Source organism: Bos indicus, chromosome 19 (genome assembly GCF_029378745.1).
Source record: "Bos indicus isolate NIAB-ARS_2022 breed Sahiwal x Tharparkar chromosome 19, NIAB-ARS_B.indTharparkar_mat_pri_1.0, whole genome shotgun sequence".
Lineage (NCBI taxonomy): Eukaryota > Metazoa > Chordata > Mammalia > Artiodactyla > Bovidae > Bos > Bos indicus.
Genome location: NC_091778.1, coordinates 23,618,578 through 23,635,644, shown reverse-complemented (window position 1 = coordinate 23,635,644; position 17,067 = coordinate 23,618,578). Strand labels below are relative to the sequence as shown.

The 17,067-nt window shown below is 51.0% G+C and overlaps 1 protein-coding gene across 7 annotated transcripts in view; it reads right to left on the bottom strand.

The window, feature by feature from the left end:
* RPH3AL (rabphilin 3A like (without C2 domains)) overlaps positions 1-17,067 on the bottom strand; it is a 139,330-nt gene that overhangs the window by 70,577 nt on the left and 51,686 nt on the right. For all 7 annotated transcript variants that reach the window (XM_070772811.1, XM_070772813.1, XM_070772809.1 and 4 more), the window contains exons 3-4: positions 13,802-13,945; positions 11,112-11,241 (exon numbers count right to left, since the gene is read on the bottom strand). In XM_070772811.1, the coding sequence (XP_070628912.1) occupies positions 11,112-11,241; positions 13,802-13,945 (274 nt within the window). The remainder of the gene's footprint in view (positions 1-11,111; positions 11,242-13,801; positions 13,946-17,067) is intronic.

The following is a 17,067-nucleotide window of genomic DNA, read 5'->3' as shown; positions in this document are numbered from 1 at the left end:
AGGTTGGGGAGGGGAAAGGACATGGTGGGGCCAATTTGGAGGCAGCTCAGATGAGAAGGCTCCAGGAGGCTTCTGCCTTTGGGGCCGCACCTGAGGGACAGAGGCGCTGAGGGCAGGAGACAGACCAGGGGACAGGGAGCTTGGATGACTTTCACTGCACCCTCACACAGGAGGGAGGCCCTGGGGTAAAATGCCCCCCTCCCAACCCTCGTGCACTGTCGGTGCAATTGTAAAATGATGCACCTGCCAGCTGAAAAGAGTCTGACGGGTCCTCAGAAAATTAAACAGAATTATTCCACGATCCAGCAATCCCACGTATGGATACATACCCATAAGAATTGAAAGTAGAGTCTCAAAGAGATATTTGCATACCCATATTCACAGGAGGGCAGGAGGAGAAGGGAAGAGATAATTGGATGGCATCACTGACTCAATGGACATGAGTTGGAGCAAACAGTGGCAGATAGTGAAGGACAGGGAAGCCTGGCGCATGGCAGTCTGTGGGGTCACAAAGAGTTGGACATGACCAAGCGACTGAACAACAACAGCCACAAATTCACAGGAGCACCAACCATTCACAAGAGCTAAAAGGTGGAAGCAACCTAAGTGTTCATTGACGGATGAATGGATCAGCCAAATGTGTTTCAAATACAATATTATTATTTAACCTCAAAAAGGATATTACAATATTATTATTTAACCTTAAAAAACTAAGATCATGGCATCCAGTCCCATCACTTCATGGCAAATAGATGGAGAAACAGTGGAAACAATAGCTGACTTTATTTTTGGGGGCTTCAAAATCACTGCAGATGGTGACTGCAGCCATGAAATTAAAAGACGCTTACTCCTTGGAAGGAAAGTTATGACCAACCTAGATAGCATATTCAAAAGCAGAGACATTACTTTGTCAACAAAGGTCCGTCTAATCAAGGCTATGGTTTTTCCAGTAGTCATGTATGGATGTGAGAGTTGGCCTACAAAGAAAGCTGAGCACTGAAGAATTGATGCTTTTGAACTGTGGTGTTGGAGAAGACTCTTGAGAGTCCCTTGGACTGCAAGGAGATCCAACCAGTCCATCCTAAAGGAAATCCATCCTGAATATTCATTGGAAGGACTGATGTTGAAGCTGAAACTCCAATACGTTGGCCATCTGATACAAAGAGCTGACTCATTGGAAAAGACCCTGATGCTGGGAGAGATTGAAGGCAAGAGGAGAAGGGGACGACAGAGGATGAGATGGTTGGATGACATCACCGACTCAATGGACATGAGTTTGGGTGAACTCGGGGAGTTGGTGATGGACAGGGAGGCCTGCTGTGCTGCGGTTCATGGGGTCACAAAGAGTCAGACATGACTGAGCGACTGAACTGGACTGAAAAAGGAAGTTCTCACATGTGCTATCCAGTGGATAGACCTTGGCAACATTGTGCTGAGTGACAGGAGCCAGTCACAAAAAGACGAACATTGCACGATTCGTTTATATAGGTATTTGGAATTGTCAAGCACACAGAACAGAAAGAATTGGGGTGCCAGGGGCTGGGGTGGGTGGGAATGGGGAGTTATCACTTAATGGGTATAGAGTTTCAGTTTTGCAGGATGAGAAAGTTCTGGATCTGATGGTGGTGATGGTCATACAACAATGTGAACGTACTTGATGTTCCTTGCCTGCACATTTAAAAATGATTAAAATGGTAAATTTTAACATTTGTTTGTCTTAACACAAATTAAAAAATAAATAATTTTTAAGGACTCCCCTGGTGGTCCAGTGGCTAAGACTCTGCGCTCCCAGGGCAGGGGGCCCGGATTTGATTCTGCTCAGACAACTAGGTCCCACGTGCCACAATTAAAGATCCCACGTGCTGCTACTAAGACCTGGTGCAGTCAAATAAATATTTTTTTAAAAACCAAATACATTTCCCAAGGCTATAGCTGCCATCAATAGTGATTCCTCTGGTGGATCTAGGCAAAACCAATGGAAAATTTTCTGTAAGGTATTCAGCATTCGAGATGTCACTAAGAACATCCATGATTCATGGGAAGAGGTCAGAGTTTCAACATTAACAGGAGTTTGGAATAAGTTGATTCCAGTCCTCATGGCTGACTCTGAGGGGTTCAAGACTTCAGTGCAGATATGGCGGAAAGAGCAAGAGAACGAGAAGTGGAGCCTGAAGATGGGCCTGAACTGGGGCAGTCTCAGGATAAAACTTGAACAGATAAGGAGTTGTTTCTTACAGCTGAGCAAAGAAAGTGGTTTCTTGAGATGGAATCTCCTCGGGTGAAGATGCTGTAAAGACTACTGAAATAACAAAGGATTTAGGATATAACATAAACTTAGCTGATGAAGCAGTGTCAGGGTTTGAAAGGACTGACTCCAATTTTAGAAGAAGTTCTATGATGAGTAAAATACTATCAAACAGCATTCCACGCTGCAGAGCAAGTGTTCATGAAAGAAAGAATCAATCACTGTGGCAAAATTCACTGTTGTTTTATTTCAGGGAATTGTCGCAGCTGCCCCAAAGTCCAGCAACCACCACCTTGATCACAGTCAGCATGAGGAGGGCGAGGGGAGCACGACTGAGGCAAGAAGCCCCCAGCAAAAAGATTAGTACTGGATGAAAGGCTCAGGTGATGGTCAGCCTTTTTCAGAAATCAAATGTTTTAAAATTAAAGTGAAAGGGTTAGTGGCTCAGTTATGTGTGACTCTTTGCGACCCCATGGACGGTAGCCCGCCAGGCTCCTCCTGCCAATGGGATTCTCCAGGCAAGAATACTGGAGTAGGTAGCCATTCCCTTCTCCAGGGGATCTTCTGCATTGCGGGTGGATTCTTCACCATCTAAGCCACCTGGGAAGCCCTGAAATTAAGGTATGTACTTTTTTTAAGACATACTGCTATTGCATACATTTAGACTACATAATAGACTAACGACAGACACATAATAGACTACAGTAGGCACTTCCTGGCGGTCCAGTAGCTAAGACTGTGCTCCCAGTGCAGGAGGCTCGGGTTCAATCCCTGGTCAGGGAATTAGATCCCACATGCCCCAACTAAAGATTCTACATGCTGCAACAAAGATCGAAGATCCCACATGTCCTGACTAAGACCCAGTGCAGCCAAGTAAATAAATATTAAAAGTAATAGACCCCAGTAAAGTGTAAATATGACTTTTATATGAACTACGACACCAACAAAGTTGTTGCTTTATTGCAATATTTGCTTTACTGCAGTGGTCTGGAACCAAACCCACAGTATCTCTGAAGTATGCCTGTACAGACTTTTTTGTATATATATTAAACTTGATACAACCACATGCTAAATTCACCAATATCCACCTTTTGTATTTAGAGTCTTTCAGATTTCCTGGTTATATGATCATGCTTTCATGACAACGACAGTCCTAGCTATTCTCCAGTCCGTACGTCACACGTTTCTTTTTCTTGCGTGATTGCCCTGCTTTGGCCTCCAGCACAATGTTGAAAGAAGTGGTGATGAATATACACAGAACTTGTCTTATTCCTGACTTTATGAGAAAAGTTTTCAATATTTAACTATCGAGTATGATGTTTCTTCTCCTCCTGTGTTCTGCTTCTCCAAGGAAGGGAAAACGTGACATGTGAAGGCTTCCATCTGAAAGAATGGAGAGGCAGCGTGGCAGAACCACTCAGCCCAGGGGACCCAGCTCCCCACTACCTGGCCAGGGGCCCAAGCAGGCCACACCACTGAACCGAGCCCCTGTTCTCCATCTGTGACTGGAACAGCCTCACCTCCCCTGCCTCCCGACAGCTTTGCCTTAAGGACCAGAAAGGATGGCTTCTGTGAAAGAGCTTTATAAACTCCAAAGGACATCACGCGGTGAGACAGTGGTCTCCGTGGCCACTCTTTGCCAGAGTGAGGACGGTCTGAGGGAGGGTGCAGGAGACTCTTAAGCTGAGGTTGGAAGGCTGTGGTGCAGGGGAGGGCGTGGGGAGCAAGACGAGCAGAGAGGAGGCGGTCACTGAAGGTCCTTCACCACTGCTCTAAGCCAGGCCTGGGGCGGCGACCTCAGAGCAGGGGTTTTCCAACTCAAGGAGGAGCAGAACCCCCAGGAGTGCTGCTTGTTAAACACACTGCCTGCACGGGCAGCGTTCCTATTCAGTAGGTGCTATGGACTAAGTGCTTGTGTCCCCTCAAAATTCGTGTATTGGGGGCTTCCCTAGTGGTCCAGTGGTTAAGAATCTGCCTGCCAGTGCAGGGGACATGGGTTTGATCCCTGGTCCAGAAAGATCCCACATGCCAAGGGGCAGCTAAGCCCATGCAGCACAACTACTGAGCCTGTACACCGAAATTACTGAAGCCTGTGAACCCTAAAGCCCATGCTCCAAACAAGAGAAGCCACTGCGACGAGAAGCCTGTGCACTGCAGCTGGAGAGTAGCCCCACTTCGTGGCAACTGGAGAAAGCCCGAAGGCAGCACCAAAGACCTAGCAGAGCCAAAGTAAATAAACTAATTTTAAAAATTCATGTATTAAAGTTCTAACCCTCAGCGTGGTGGTATTTGGAGGTGGGCCTTTGGGAGGTGATGAGAGTTCAAAGAGAGTTCAATGAGAGTTCATGAGGGTGCGGCCCTCGTAATAGGATTAGTGGCCCCAGGGTTACTGCCTGTGGGGGGGGTCCGCCCTGACCTCAGCAGGATATCCCTCCTCAGAGCCTTAAGTAGGGTGGGGGCAGGGATCAAGTTCTGGCCTGGCCCCTTTCCTCCAGCGCCCCCATCCTGGGCAGGGATTGTCTGCTCCCCACCCCAAACTGGGTGTCCCCTAAAGACTTTGAACAAAGCATGGGACTGCCTCATTCTTTTCCCCCAGAACTCAGCACATGTTACTGAGACCATCATTTCATGTGCAGGCTCCTCAGCTCCCACACCGTGGAACACATTTTAGCTGAGGCCAGAGAAAAATCTGATTGCTTTCCTTGCATGGTGACAATGCCATCCTGGGCTCGGGCGGGCTATTCAGCAGCCCTGCCCAGCCTCCCCATCACTGGTGAAGCCAGACTCTCAATTAAACTGAAAGCCAGCGGGCTCAGATCCTAAGCAATTAGGAGTGCCAGTCCTCTAATTAACCAGCTGCCCCTCTCCCTTCGCACCACAGCCTTCTGATAATGAGAGCAAGCAGCCTGGGCACACAAGCCCAATTAGGGGGGACGCTGCTCTGAGGACCAGCACTGTGGGTTCTATCCACATGCTCGTTAGCTTGAGGCCAGGGCTCTTGCTGGGGAAGGCTCTGTGTGGCCAGGAGCACCTGAGACATGGATCTGGACACTTTCCATGACAGAGAGCTCCCCAGCATCCCTTCTCTGCAGCCTGCCCACCTGGGAGCCAGTGCTACAGGCCATTGCAAAAGGTGTGGAGGGGAAAGAGAAATAAATAGGGAGGCACCCCAGAAATTGGTGAACTCTAACCAGAGGGCTCCTGACACCCCTAATTAGGGCAGTGCCTTATTAGAGCTCTCTCAGCAGCCCCAGGGCTGCCTCAGTAACCCTAAGCCCAACTGTAATTAATTACCCATAATTATTTAATACTTCCAGTCCAGAGGGCAAGCATCTGTGTGTCTTTACACTGTATTGCCCAATGCCTACACCAGTATATATCCATATGACAATAAATATTTGTTGCAAGAGTGAAGAGATGACATTGTCCTCCCCTCCCAGACACTAGAGAACCCCTGAACAAGGACCCTGTGGCTAAGTCCTTGATTAGCCACAGGGTCTAATCAAGGGCCTCCCTCTTGATTCTCCAGGGACTCAGCTCCTCAGGGACCACCACCTGGCAACACGGCCCAGGGTGTCCTCCCTGCCCTAAAGGCCTGCATCCTCATGGTTAGGCACTTGCCTGGCCCATTTCCAGCTAGGTTCCTCTGCTATGCTATTCTCCCCTCCCCTCCCCTCCCTTCGCTCTGCTTTCAGCCTCTCAGAGGCCTGCCCAAACTTCAGAAGCCAGCTCCTCTAGGCTGCCCTTCTCATTGTTCTCAGGCCTGGAAACCCTGGTCCTAGCCATTGTCAGCATGATTCTAGAGAGTACTGTCTGCTTACCTTGACCATGAGGACCCGAGGGAAGTAGCCATTCCTGACCCTTCTCCTTTTGGAGTCCCCTGAAACTCCAGTACTTTGGCCACCTCATGTGAAGAGTTGACTCATTGGAAAAGACTCTGATGCTGGGAGGGATTGGGGGCAGGAGGAGAAGGGGACGACAGAGGATGAGATGGCTGGATGGCATCACTGACTCGATGGACGTGAGTCTCAGTGAACTCTGGGAGTTGGTGATGGACAGGGAGGCCTGGCATGCTGCGATTCATGGGGTCGCAAAGAGTCGGACATGACTGAGCGACTGATCTGATCTGATCTGATCTGAACCCAGAATTAGCCCAGAATAGGCTGAATAAGTGACTGAGTGTTAGGTTCATCTGAGGAACTTGCACAAAAATCAGGGAGTTTGTTTTCCCTGTTTAAGACCTCCAATGCTGGAGAGCTACAAAGGCTTTCAGGAAGAGGTTTTTATATAAATTACAAAAAACATGGGACTAACTGTGGGAATTCCAATTTTCAGTTCAAGAAAATATGAATTCAAAAAGGAAAACATAGGTTGCTATGGGTTGAATTGTGTCCCATCAAAATTCTCATGCTGAAGCCCTAATGCCCAATGTGACTGTGTTTGGAGACAGGGTCTTTAGTTGGTGATTAAGGTTATGTAAGGTCATAAGGGTGGGGCCCTGATCCAATAGGACTGGTGTCCTTATATGAAATAGGAGAGAGACCGCAGCTCTCTCTCCACCACGTGTGGGCACAGTGAGAAGGCGGCCGTCTGCAAGCCAGGAGGAGAGTCCTTCCAAGAAACCAAACTGGTCAGCACATCGATCTTGGACTTCCCAGCTTCTAGACTCTGAGGAATCAGTTTCTGTCATTGAAGCCGCCCAGTCTGTGGTCTTCTGTTAGGGCAGCCCAGGCTGACTGATCCATGGGAAATCACTAAACCTCTCCCAAGGTATACGAGGTCAGTTCCATTTTTAGTAACAGCTGGGCAGTCTGAACAGCTAGCCTCAAGGTGAATTAATCGTAACAGTGGTACAGAACTTCCCTGGTGGTCCCAGTGCAGGGGGTCTGGGTTCGATCCCTGATGGGGGAACTAGATCGCACATACTGCAACTAAGAGTTCAAGAACCGCAAATAAAGATATTGCATGCCACAGCTAAAAACATTTCCACATGCCGCAACTGAGACCCAGCACAGTCAAATAAATAAACATTTAAAAATAATAATAGTGATGATCACAACAACAGGGACCCTTTACTGAGTGTTTCCAGTGGACCTGACATTAAGGACTTCCCATGCATTAGCTCATCTACATCTCATGCTCACCCATGCTCAGTGGTGATGTAGTTCTATCACCCCATTTATAGATGAAGAAACAAAGGTTAAGTGACTTTACAAGGCCATTGCACTGTGGCCAAGCTGGGACCATAACTCAGGTCCATCTGCTGGGGAGCAGCACTTCCTGCCAGCCCCGGAAGACCTGTGACCTCTCACTCTGCAGGGCAAGTGACGTCTCACCCTGACTCACTTGCAGTCTAGGACCCTCTTTCCTTCCTAAGACCCTTAATCACCCCCTCTAATCCCTTCCTATTTGCTTACAATACAAACTGAAGAGGCTGATTCTCTGAGCATGTGGCCCCTCTCCCTATGTTACCTTGTCCCCAACCTCAGCATCTCCCAATGACAGCCAGTGACACCTAACTCATCTCCTGTTTTCACTCCACATCCCCCTGCAACACATTCACCAGACAGCAGCTGGTGAGTTTCTTAAACACACCGAACAGGGACTTTCCTGGTGGTCCCGTGGTTAAGACTCCCCATTCCCAGTGGAGGGGGTTCAGGTTCGATCCCTGGTCGGGGAACTAGATCACACATGCCACACCTAGAGATCCTGCCTGCGGCAGCTAAGACCTAGTGTAGCCAAATAAACAAAATAAATATTTTTTCTTAAAAAAAACACAACAAAAACAGATGTTACATCCTTGCTTAAAACGCTCCACTGGCATCCCATGAAAGTTATAATCAAATCTCAACTCTTGACTTACAAAGCTCTGTGTGACCAGCTGTGCCCAGCTCTCATTAGTTCACTGAACATGCCCAGCTGGTTTCTGCCTCAGGACTTTCATGCTTGCCAATCCCCCTGCCTGCAACACCCTTCCACCTGGGTCTTCGTGGGGCCGGCTCCAGCTCGTGGTAAGGTCTGAGCTCACAGGGAGGCTTTCCCGGGGCACCCAGGTATGCTCTGCAGCATCACCTGTTTTAATTGACTACAGAGTCCTCAATCTACCTGACGTCACATTTGTCTGTTTATTGTCTGTCTTCTCCCACCCCTGGCAAACAAGCTCCATGACAGCAAGAACTTTATCTTGCTCACGGCACTTCTAGCTCCTAAAACAGGGCCTGCACACAGCAGGCCCTCTACTACTTGCATAAAGGGAAAGTGAATGACTGAATGAATGACACAGTCTTCTCATGGATGGTTAAAGATCATCCCCCAAATGCCCATGATTCAACGGTGGCCCCAGCTGCCACCCTTTCCTCCTACTGTCATCCGAGAACAAGTCCCCCTAGAAACTCAGCAGACTCTTCCTCTCACCACCCAAGCCAGGACCAAGTCCTCAGCCTGCGGCAAAATAAGAACAATTTCAACTGGAAGCATCCTCTGGACCAGCCCGGCGCTCCGGGTACCCTGGGATTGGGATGGTGACAGTACCCGTTGAAAGAGCATTCCCCAACCCCCTCATCCGCTGAGGTCCTCCCCTGGGATCCCTGCTGTTGCCAAGGAAATGGCTCTGCAGGGAGCAGCTGGAATTAACCCATCAGCAACCAGGTTCAGTGGCTGGCCTCTGGGGCAGAGGGCACAGACTTTTCCAGGGGATGGAGACAAGGCTCTGACCCCCTCTTCCTGGTCCCACAAACCCAGACATTTACAGCAATTGTGAGGTTGAGGGGCAGAAGAAGGAAACAAGTGGAAGTCACATATAAGAACCTGCCCAGGTGCTGGGAGCAAGACACTCCTGAGTCCCTGTGTCCGTCACCTCGTTGGTATTTGTCTGGTCCAGCTCTGTGGAGGCTTCTGGAGGAGCGGCATAGCCGCGCCCACCCCTCCCGACACTCAGGCCCCTGCCGCTCCTCCACTGTTCTTAGACCTCTCACCAGTTAATCCACATTCCTCAGCCCAGCTCACCACACGTGACAGAACAGGGGAAAAGTGGTTTAGCTGAAATTCTGGCTTTCCCACCCGTTCATTTGGTACATTAACTTCTTTGCACCTTGGTTCTCTCATCCAGCTTTTGAACATCACTGAAAATGCCCTTGTCAAGATTGCCAATGGCCTCTGTGTTGCCAAGTCCGTGTTTACTCCTTTGATGTTCCCATATTTTACAGTCCTTTCAATTATTAATGCCCTGCTGCACCCCCAATCTTCTTTCCCCCGTTACTTCTTCCCAGAACTTATTTCTTCCTGAATCTTCGTATCTATTTGATCATGACTGGTTTTTGGTTCCCTCACCCACGTACTCTCAAGAGAGAAGGTTCTTTGTCTGTCTTGTTTACCAAAATAACTCCAGGCTTAAAATAATGTCTAGCACATGGAAGTTACTTGAGGATGGGTTCTAGTAAAACCAGAGTGAAAAACAAACACACAAAAAAGACGTGGTATCTTGGGATCAGTGCTTCTAACCTAGGAGGGCAGTAAAGCGAGGTCCCATGATGACAACTGTGCAATAACGACTAAAGGCTAGAGTAGGAATAAGAGTCTAGAAGAGATTCTGGCAGGGAAGAAAAAAAAAAAGTAGGCTTCATGCAATAGAGAATAAAATTCAGATGCTAAGAAACCTTGAGGACTAGAAGGCACATTATTCTTTGGTCAATAAGAAAAGAAAGGCAATTAGAAATGCCAGGAAAAACAAAAAGTTATGTTAAGGTGCTTCCCTGGTGGCTCAGTGGTAAAGAATCTGCCTGCCAATGCAGGAGACACTTGTTCTATCCCTGGTTGGGAAGATCCCACGTGTTACGGAACAACCAAAGCCATACACCACTACCTCTGAGCCTGTGCTCTGGAGCCCGGGAGCAGCAACTGCTGAGCCCACGAGCCACAACTATGGAAGCTCCAGGGCCCTAGAGCCCGTGCTCGGCAACAAGAGAAGCCACCACAAGGAGAAGCCACCGCTGGAGAGCAGCCCCTGCTCGGCGCAACTAAAGGAAGCCCGCAAAAGGAAGCCCGCATAGCAACGAAGACCTGGCACAGCTAAAAATAAATACATACAATTTTTATAAAGTTATTTCAAGAAGTCTTGGACTCAGTATGAAACAATTTTATAAATGGCATAATTTAGAATGATCAGTGGAGTACAAGAAAAGGAGAAAATCCATTTGGCCTTGCTACTCATTTGAGTTGCCAGGGATCAAGAGAAAAAATTGCATTTATTTAAAACAACCAATAACATTTACTGAGTACTGACGTGCCAAACAAGGTTTTAAGAGTTTTGCATATACTATCTAATCCTCACAACTCTCTAAGGTATACATTATCATTGTCCCTATTTTATCAGTGAGGCTCAACATAGTAAATAAGCTTTCTGGAGTCACAGAGCTACCAGAAGAGCTGAATTCATACATAGTCCTGTGAGACCCAGAGGTCCACTCCCCAGAGCTGGCACTAGAAGCCTAGCCATGTGACCTTCCAGCCCCAATCCTTCTTGTCATGAAACATAGGATATCATGTGTGCACGCATGTATCGTTTAGTCACTAAGTCATATCTGACTCTCTGTGGCCCCAAGGACTGTAGCCCGCCAGGCTCCCCTGTCCACGGGACTTCCCAGGCAAGAATACTGGAGTGAGTGGCCATTTCCTTCTCTAGGGGAACTTCCTAACCCAGGGATCGCACCTGCGTCTCCACATGGGCAGGCGGGTTCTTTACTGCTGAGCCACCAGGGAGGCCCCACACATGTATGCACAAACACACGTACACTCTCCTGGGAGTCAGGATGCAGAGCCACGAAGTGCCAGGGCTGGTCCTGGCTGGGAAGCCCGAGCAGGGCCTTACCTTCCTGCAGTCTTTGCAGAACACGGAGGAGCTGCCGAGGAAGCCCAGCACCTCCCCGCAGAGCAGACACTGGGAGAGGCCGTTCCCCATCACGTTGCGCCTCATGGTCTCCAGCCGCTCCACCAGCCGCCTGCAGCACAGGACACAGGGTGAGATGGTGTGGGCCTCGTCTCCAACCTGACTGCCGCCTTTCCGGCAGCCCCGGGGCCCCCGCACCATACCACGTCCCAGGGGCCATTCCCTCACCTTCGGCGTCTTCCCTGCCCACTCCTTCCCCTGGCTAATTCCTAATCATTCATTCACTCACCCACCGTGAACTGGGTGCCTGTAGCATGCCAGACACTAGGAATATTGTAGCAAAGAAGACAGAGAGGGACACAGTCTCTGTTCTCATGGAATTTACGTTTAATAATGAGAGAAAGTCTATAAACAAGCAAAGTGATGGACCTCCCTGGCAGTCCACTGGCTAAGACTTCTCACTCCCCATTCAGGGGGCCTGGGTTCGAACCCTGGTCAGGAAACTAGAGCCTACGTGCTGCAACTAAAGATCCCGAGTGCCGCAGCTAAGACCTGGCTCAGCCAAATAAATAAGAAAATATAAACAACAAGCACAGTGACTTCAGAGAGGGGGAGGGGTTATGGAGTAAAATAAGTGGGGGTGGGAGGGGGCAGGACATGTTGGATGGTGGCTAGTGAAGGCCTCTCTGAGGACATCTGAACTGAGAGGGGAAGGATGACAAGGACCAAATGTGTGAAGAGCTGGTGGAGGGGCAACAAGTACAAGAGCAAGGCCCCGGAGCACTGGAGCAGCGAGGAGCCTGGGGGCTGGGGGCCACTATACTGCCTGGGACAAAGGAGGCAGGAGGGGGCCGGGAGGGGCCAGATTACACAGCCCCTCGGCCCACTGTGACCCCTGTTTTGTGACAACCTGTCACACAACACTGTCACGCCCACAATACACGGCCACTTCTTTTCCATTGGCCGCTGTGTCTCCAGTCTCCAGTGGATTCTCAGCAAAATTTATTATTATTTTTTTGGTTGCTCCTTGCAGGATCTTTGTTCCCCAACCAGGGATCGAACCCGGGCCCCCTGCAGTGGAAGCTCAGAGTCTTAACCAGGGGCCACCAGGGAATTCCCTCAGTGAAATTCCTAAATACATGGAGGATAGTGTGTGGGTACACTGTCTCCTGTGACCCTCACAATCCCCCCGCAAGGAGGACGCCGTCCCCCTCCCCCCATTTTAAAGATGAGAAGACTGAGGCTCCGAGGTATGACGTCAATTGCCAGGAATGGCACAGCTCCTCAGAGGTAGAGCTGAGGCCACACCCAGGCCCCCCATCTCATGGCAACTCCACTGTCTCCCCTGGGTGATCAGGCCCTGCCTGGGGGCCAAGGGAGGGCAGCCTGGGCACTGAGGCTGCTTCTGCCCTCAGAAGTCAGCAGACACTCCTGACTTCCACAGTGGTCACCGTCCCTCCTCCAGGACCTCCAGGGTCCTGGGAATAAACTCAGCTTCAACCCTGGCCTGACTGCTTGTTCTCAGGGGACCCCCCCATCAGTGCAACCACACAGGACACCCTTCCTCTTTCTGAGACGATTTCCTGCCTCCTGGGTCATTCTTGCCTCAGCCAAACCCAGTGCTTACAACACAGCCAGACAACGTGAGCAGCAGGGGGAAGACAGCCCAGATGGATGGGGGTCAGGGGGTGGGGTGCAAACGCATCTCACAGCTTCGGGGAGCCCACAGGGAACACCCCCCACCGACCCCCTGCACGCCTTCCTGGGGGAGCCCGAAGGATGTGGCGCTGGCCTGTCAGTCATCAGCACCCGCACCTCTGAGGCATTCCGAGCCTTGCAGGACCCTCGGGCTAGGTCTGAGAGGCGGTGGGGCCCCAGCCAGGGGTAGAGGGGGAAAAGAGCACTAGACATCTGCTACAAACCCTCCCTGGAATGAAACAGTAGTAATACGTCTGTATTAAGCGAGGCGCACACGATAAGCTAGACAGCAGCGGTCTTTGTGCTGGCGCTTTCACTTTCTAGAACTCTGCATTTCTACAATGTCTGATTTTTCAAAATGATCGTATATTTCATAGAAGATAAACAGAAAAAGAACAAGGAGACCAGAATCAAATCAATTCCCATCAGTGTCCTGCATTTATGTCTTCCTGCCTGCGCGGCCTGTGTTTTTCAGACTGTCTAGGAAATATGAATTGCTTTTGCAATTAAACAAATAAAAAGACACAACAAAAACTGAAGACTGTGTAGGAGTTGGCTCCAGACGCCGGAGGCCAAGAGAGCTTAGATAAGCTGGAGAGCGGCTCCTAATGGTCTCTGATGGGAGAACCCACGGTTCAGCCTCTGCTAAATCCTTGCCCTGGCTGAACCACAGTGACCCTCCTGTGCACAGAGCTGAACAGACCCTAGTGTGTCTTGCTGTACTCACTCATCTTCCCCATAGCCTGGGGCCCAGGCTGCTATCCCCATCTTACAGAGGGACATACTGGGGCTCAGACAGGCTGGGTTATGAATCTACTCCAGTCCCAGGGTGTTCAGGCTGAGTTGACTCTCTCCCAGTGACAAGCCGGCATGAGGACCCAGGGTGCCAGATTCCTAGCCCACTGATCTGGCACTGACTGCCCTGCCTCCCTCTCCAGGCCCCACTTCTGCCCGCTCTCGGGAGCAGCCCTTACCCGACCCTCTGCTGCTCCAGGATGTCGAGGCGCTCGGCCCTCTGGATGACCTGCAGGATGGCCTCCACCTCGGCCGGGCTGAGGCTCTGGCTCTTCCTCTGCTTCTCTGTCTGGTAGGTGTGCACAGACCAGCCGGTGTGCAGCCTGGAGAGAGCACAGCACATGAGTCCAGCCCCAGTGCAAGCCGGCACCCCCACCACACCCACCAAGGCCCCCTGAGCACAGTCTGTGTGTCGGGCGCATGCCAGTCTCCAAATGCTGTCTCAGCCACCCACCAGCTCCTGGGCCCCACGCAGACGGCAGCACGCCCTTAGCATCTGGTGGGGGCAGGGCATGGAATGTACAAAAGGCCACAGCACCAGAGGTTTCGAGGGAAGACAATCAAAAGAAGACTGAGCACCTGGATCTGAGTCTTGGAAGAAAGCAAGACGGACAGGAAAGATCATCGATTGGGTTACAAACACTGATGGCTTCGCTGGTGGCTCAGTGGTAAAGAATCTGCCTGTGAATGCAGGAGACATGGGTTCCACCCTGGCTCTGGGAAGATCCCACATGCCGTGGAGCAACTAAGCCCGTGCGCCACAACTACTGAGCCTGTGCTCTAGAGCCCGGGAGCCACAATTCCTGAAGCCCGCGTGCTTGAGAGCCTGTCCTCTGCAACAAGAAAAGCCACTGCAACGAAAAAGCCTGGACAAGACAACTAGAGAGTGGCCCCTCCTCGCCAAAACTAGAGAAAAGCCCACACAGCAACCAAGACCACACAGCCAAAAATAAAAATAGATAAATAAAATTACATATAGATAAAAAAAAAAAGATGCTGAGGATAAAAGGAGATTCATGGAGCATTTTGAAAACTAGAGAGATTCAGGGCAAGAGGGTCACAGCAGCACAGGGGGAGCGACGATGAGGCCCAGCCCAGGGCTCTGCAGACCGTCTCCCCACCGGACCCCTGGCATCCTGCAAGGCAGGCCTCCCTATCTCTCAGAGGAGGGAAGCGGCAGGATGCAGTTAGATGCCTTTGCAAAGGCAAGTCCAAGGTCAGAAGGCTTCCTGGCCTGGGGAGCTCACATCTGGTAGCTGCCGAGGGCCATGCCAGGCTGCCCCAGGGGACCGACCCCTCCCCATAAACAAAGGAGGCTGACTCAGGGCTGCCAGACGTACACGGAGCTGCAAACCCCGAGGAAGGACCTTTGGCGGCGCCCAGCGCCTAGCAGCGCGTCCCCCGACTGTGGGGCCTCGCACAGGGCACAGCACCAACAGCTGCTCCTGCCTCCCTTGTGTTCCAGGCTGTGCACTGTCTCCAGGCCTTTGCTCAAGCTGTACCCTCCTCCTGGGGTGCCTGCCCTCTCCCTAAGCCTCATTTCCACTGGTTCACTCCCTTTCTTTTATAGGACATCTTTTAGACATGGACTTTATAGGAGGCTTTTCCTTGATCCCTCCAAAATGGGTTAAGGAGAGCCCATGCTCGGAGTTCCCTAAGGCCTGGGCATAGCTCCACCATGAGGCTTAAACATTATTATGAGGCAAGGTAGGTTCTTCTGTTTCCCCCTTAGAATGGGAGTCCTGAGGGCTGCACCCTGCCCCATCTGGCCCCTGCCCACCTCCCCATCTTCCTTGCATGCCATTCAGCCCCTCACTCTGCATTCAAGCCACCCTGACCTCCTGCCAGGTCTCTGCAGGCCATGTCCCTTCTACCCCAGGACCTTTGCACTGGCTGCTCCTGCTGCCTAGATGCGCTTCCCCATATTTTCAGCTAGTATTTACCCCTCCTCCAGGATTCAACATAAGCATCACACTCTCAGGGAGACCTCACCCAAACCCTAGATTATTAGCACCCCACTTTGCCTGACTGTCTGTTTCTACCGGCAAAGCAGCTGCACACGAGTGACCGTGTGTATCACGCTCCCTGCTCCCATCAGTGCCTGAAGACAAGGGACTGTATTGGTCTTGTTCACTGCAGTCCAATAGTCCTGGCACATAGCAGGGGTTTAGAAAATGTGTGCTGGCAGCTGGAAGATGGGAGAACAGATTCTAAGCTGGAGCCAGGGAAGATAACTTCCCCCAGCCTCCCAGAGGCACAGTACCTGGCTGCGGGGGCTTGTAACACTATCCTTTAAGGAGCCCAGCATCACAAGGAGCCTGGCACTACAAGGCAGCACACCCTGGAGAGAGATAAAAGCATCTGCTCTTCTAAAAGGTGCCATGACAGCTTCTGGCTGCTGCTAAGCGCAAGACAAGGTCAGGGAGAACTGAAGGGGAGGCTGGCAGGATCACCAGGGGTCATGCCAGCCCCTCCTACAAGAGCGCAGCTCTTCCCCAGCTCCTCACATCCAGCCGTGGAGGACACATCATCTCACCAGGTGTCAGAGGAGAGAGGGAGAGAGGATGGTTTCATCCCTGGTCTCTCCACCGCAGGGGCCACGTGGGGGCTAAAAGAGCTGAGCCACCCTGGTGAGAGGGACGAATTAACTGTGGTGCAAAGAGTCCTGCAAATCACACAGGACTCCACTCGTCTTGGGCATTCTGGATTAATTTTTCTATCCTTTGATGTTTCAGCTCTGTCCCCTGCAGGCTCACAATATCTAATGGCAAATGTCTTGAACTTGGTCCCAGCTGGGGAAATGCAGGCTCCTGTATTCGGCATGGATTTAACAGATGGAGCGGCACTCTTGGGTTTATCCGATCCCTGGGACCCCCGACTCCCCTGGAGGGACAGGAGGAGACTGGAAGGCTGAAGAGGCATCTGGGGGCCCCTGGTCTCCAGCCATGGGGCCGTGGGGACATTGGGTGGAGACGGGCTGATTTAAGTGCAGCCAAGGGGGTCACCAGGTTGAGAGGTAACAGGAAAACGGGGCAAACCACAGGCAGAGAAACCCTGACCTGGGCACGGCTGAGAGCTGGGACGCTTCGAGGCTGGCTGTGTGCTTCAGTCCAGGGGGCAGCTCTTCATAAATATGACAAGCCTTTCTTTGGTCTGTCCTGTCTGCTGGGGCCAGGTGCTCAACTATGAAGTGGGCATCCAGAGATCAAAGGCTCCCTGCTGCCCTGGACTCAGGGTCTGAAGCTCAGTGACAGGGGATTTTTATTCTTCACAGAGAAGGCAAAGGAAATGGTCTGGCTCCCTGAAGTCTACTGTGGTCCAAAGAATACAGGCATGAGAGTCAGATGGACCCAGGGGAGCCCCGCCACTCACAAGCTGGGCGATGCCAGTGAGGACCTCAGTCTCATGTCCTCATCTGAGAAATGGGAATCCATTCCATTTGACG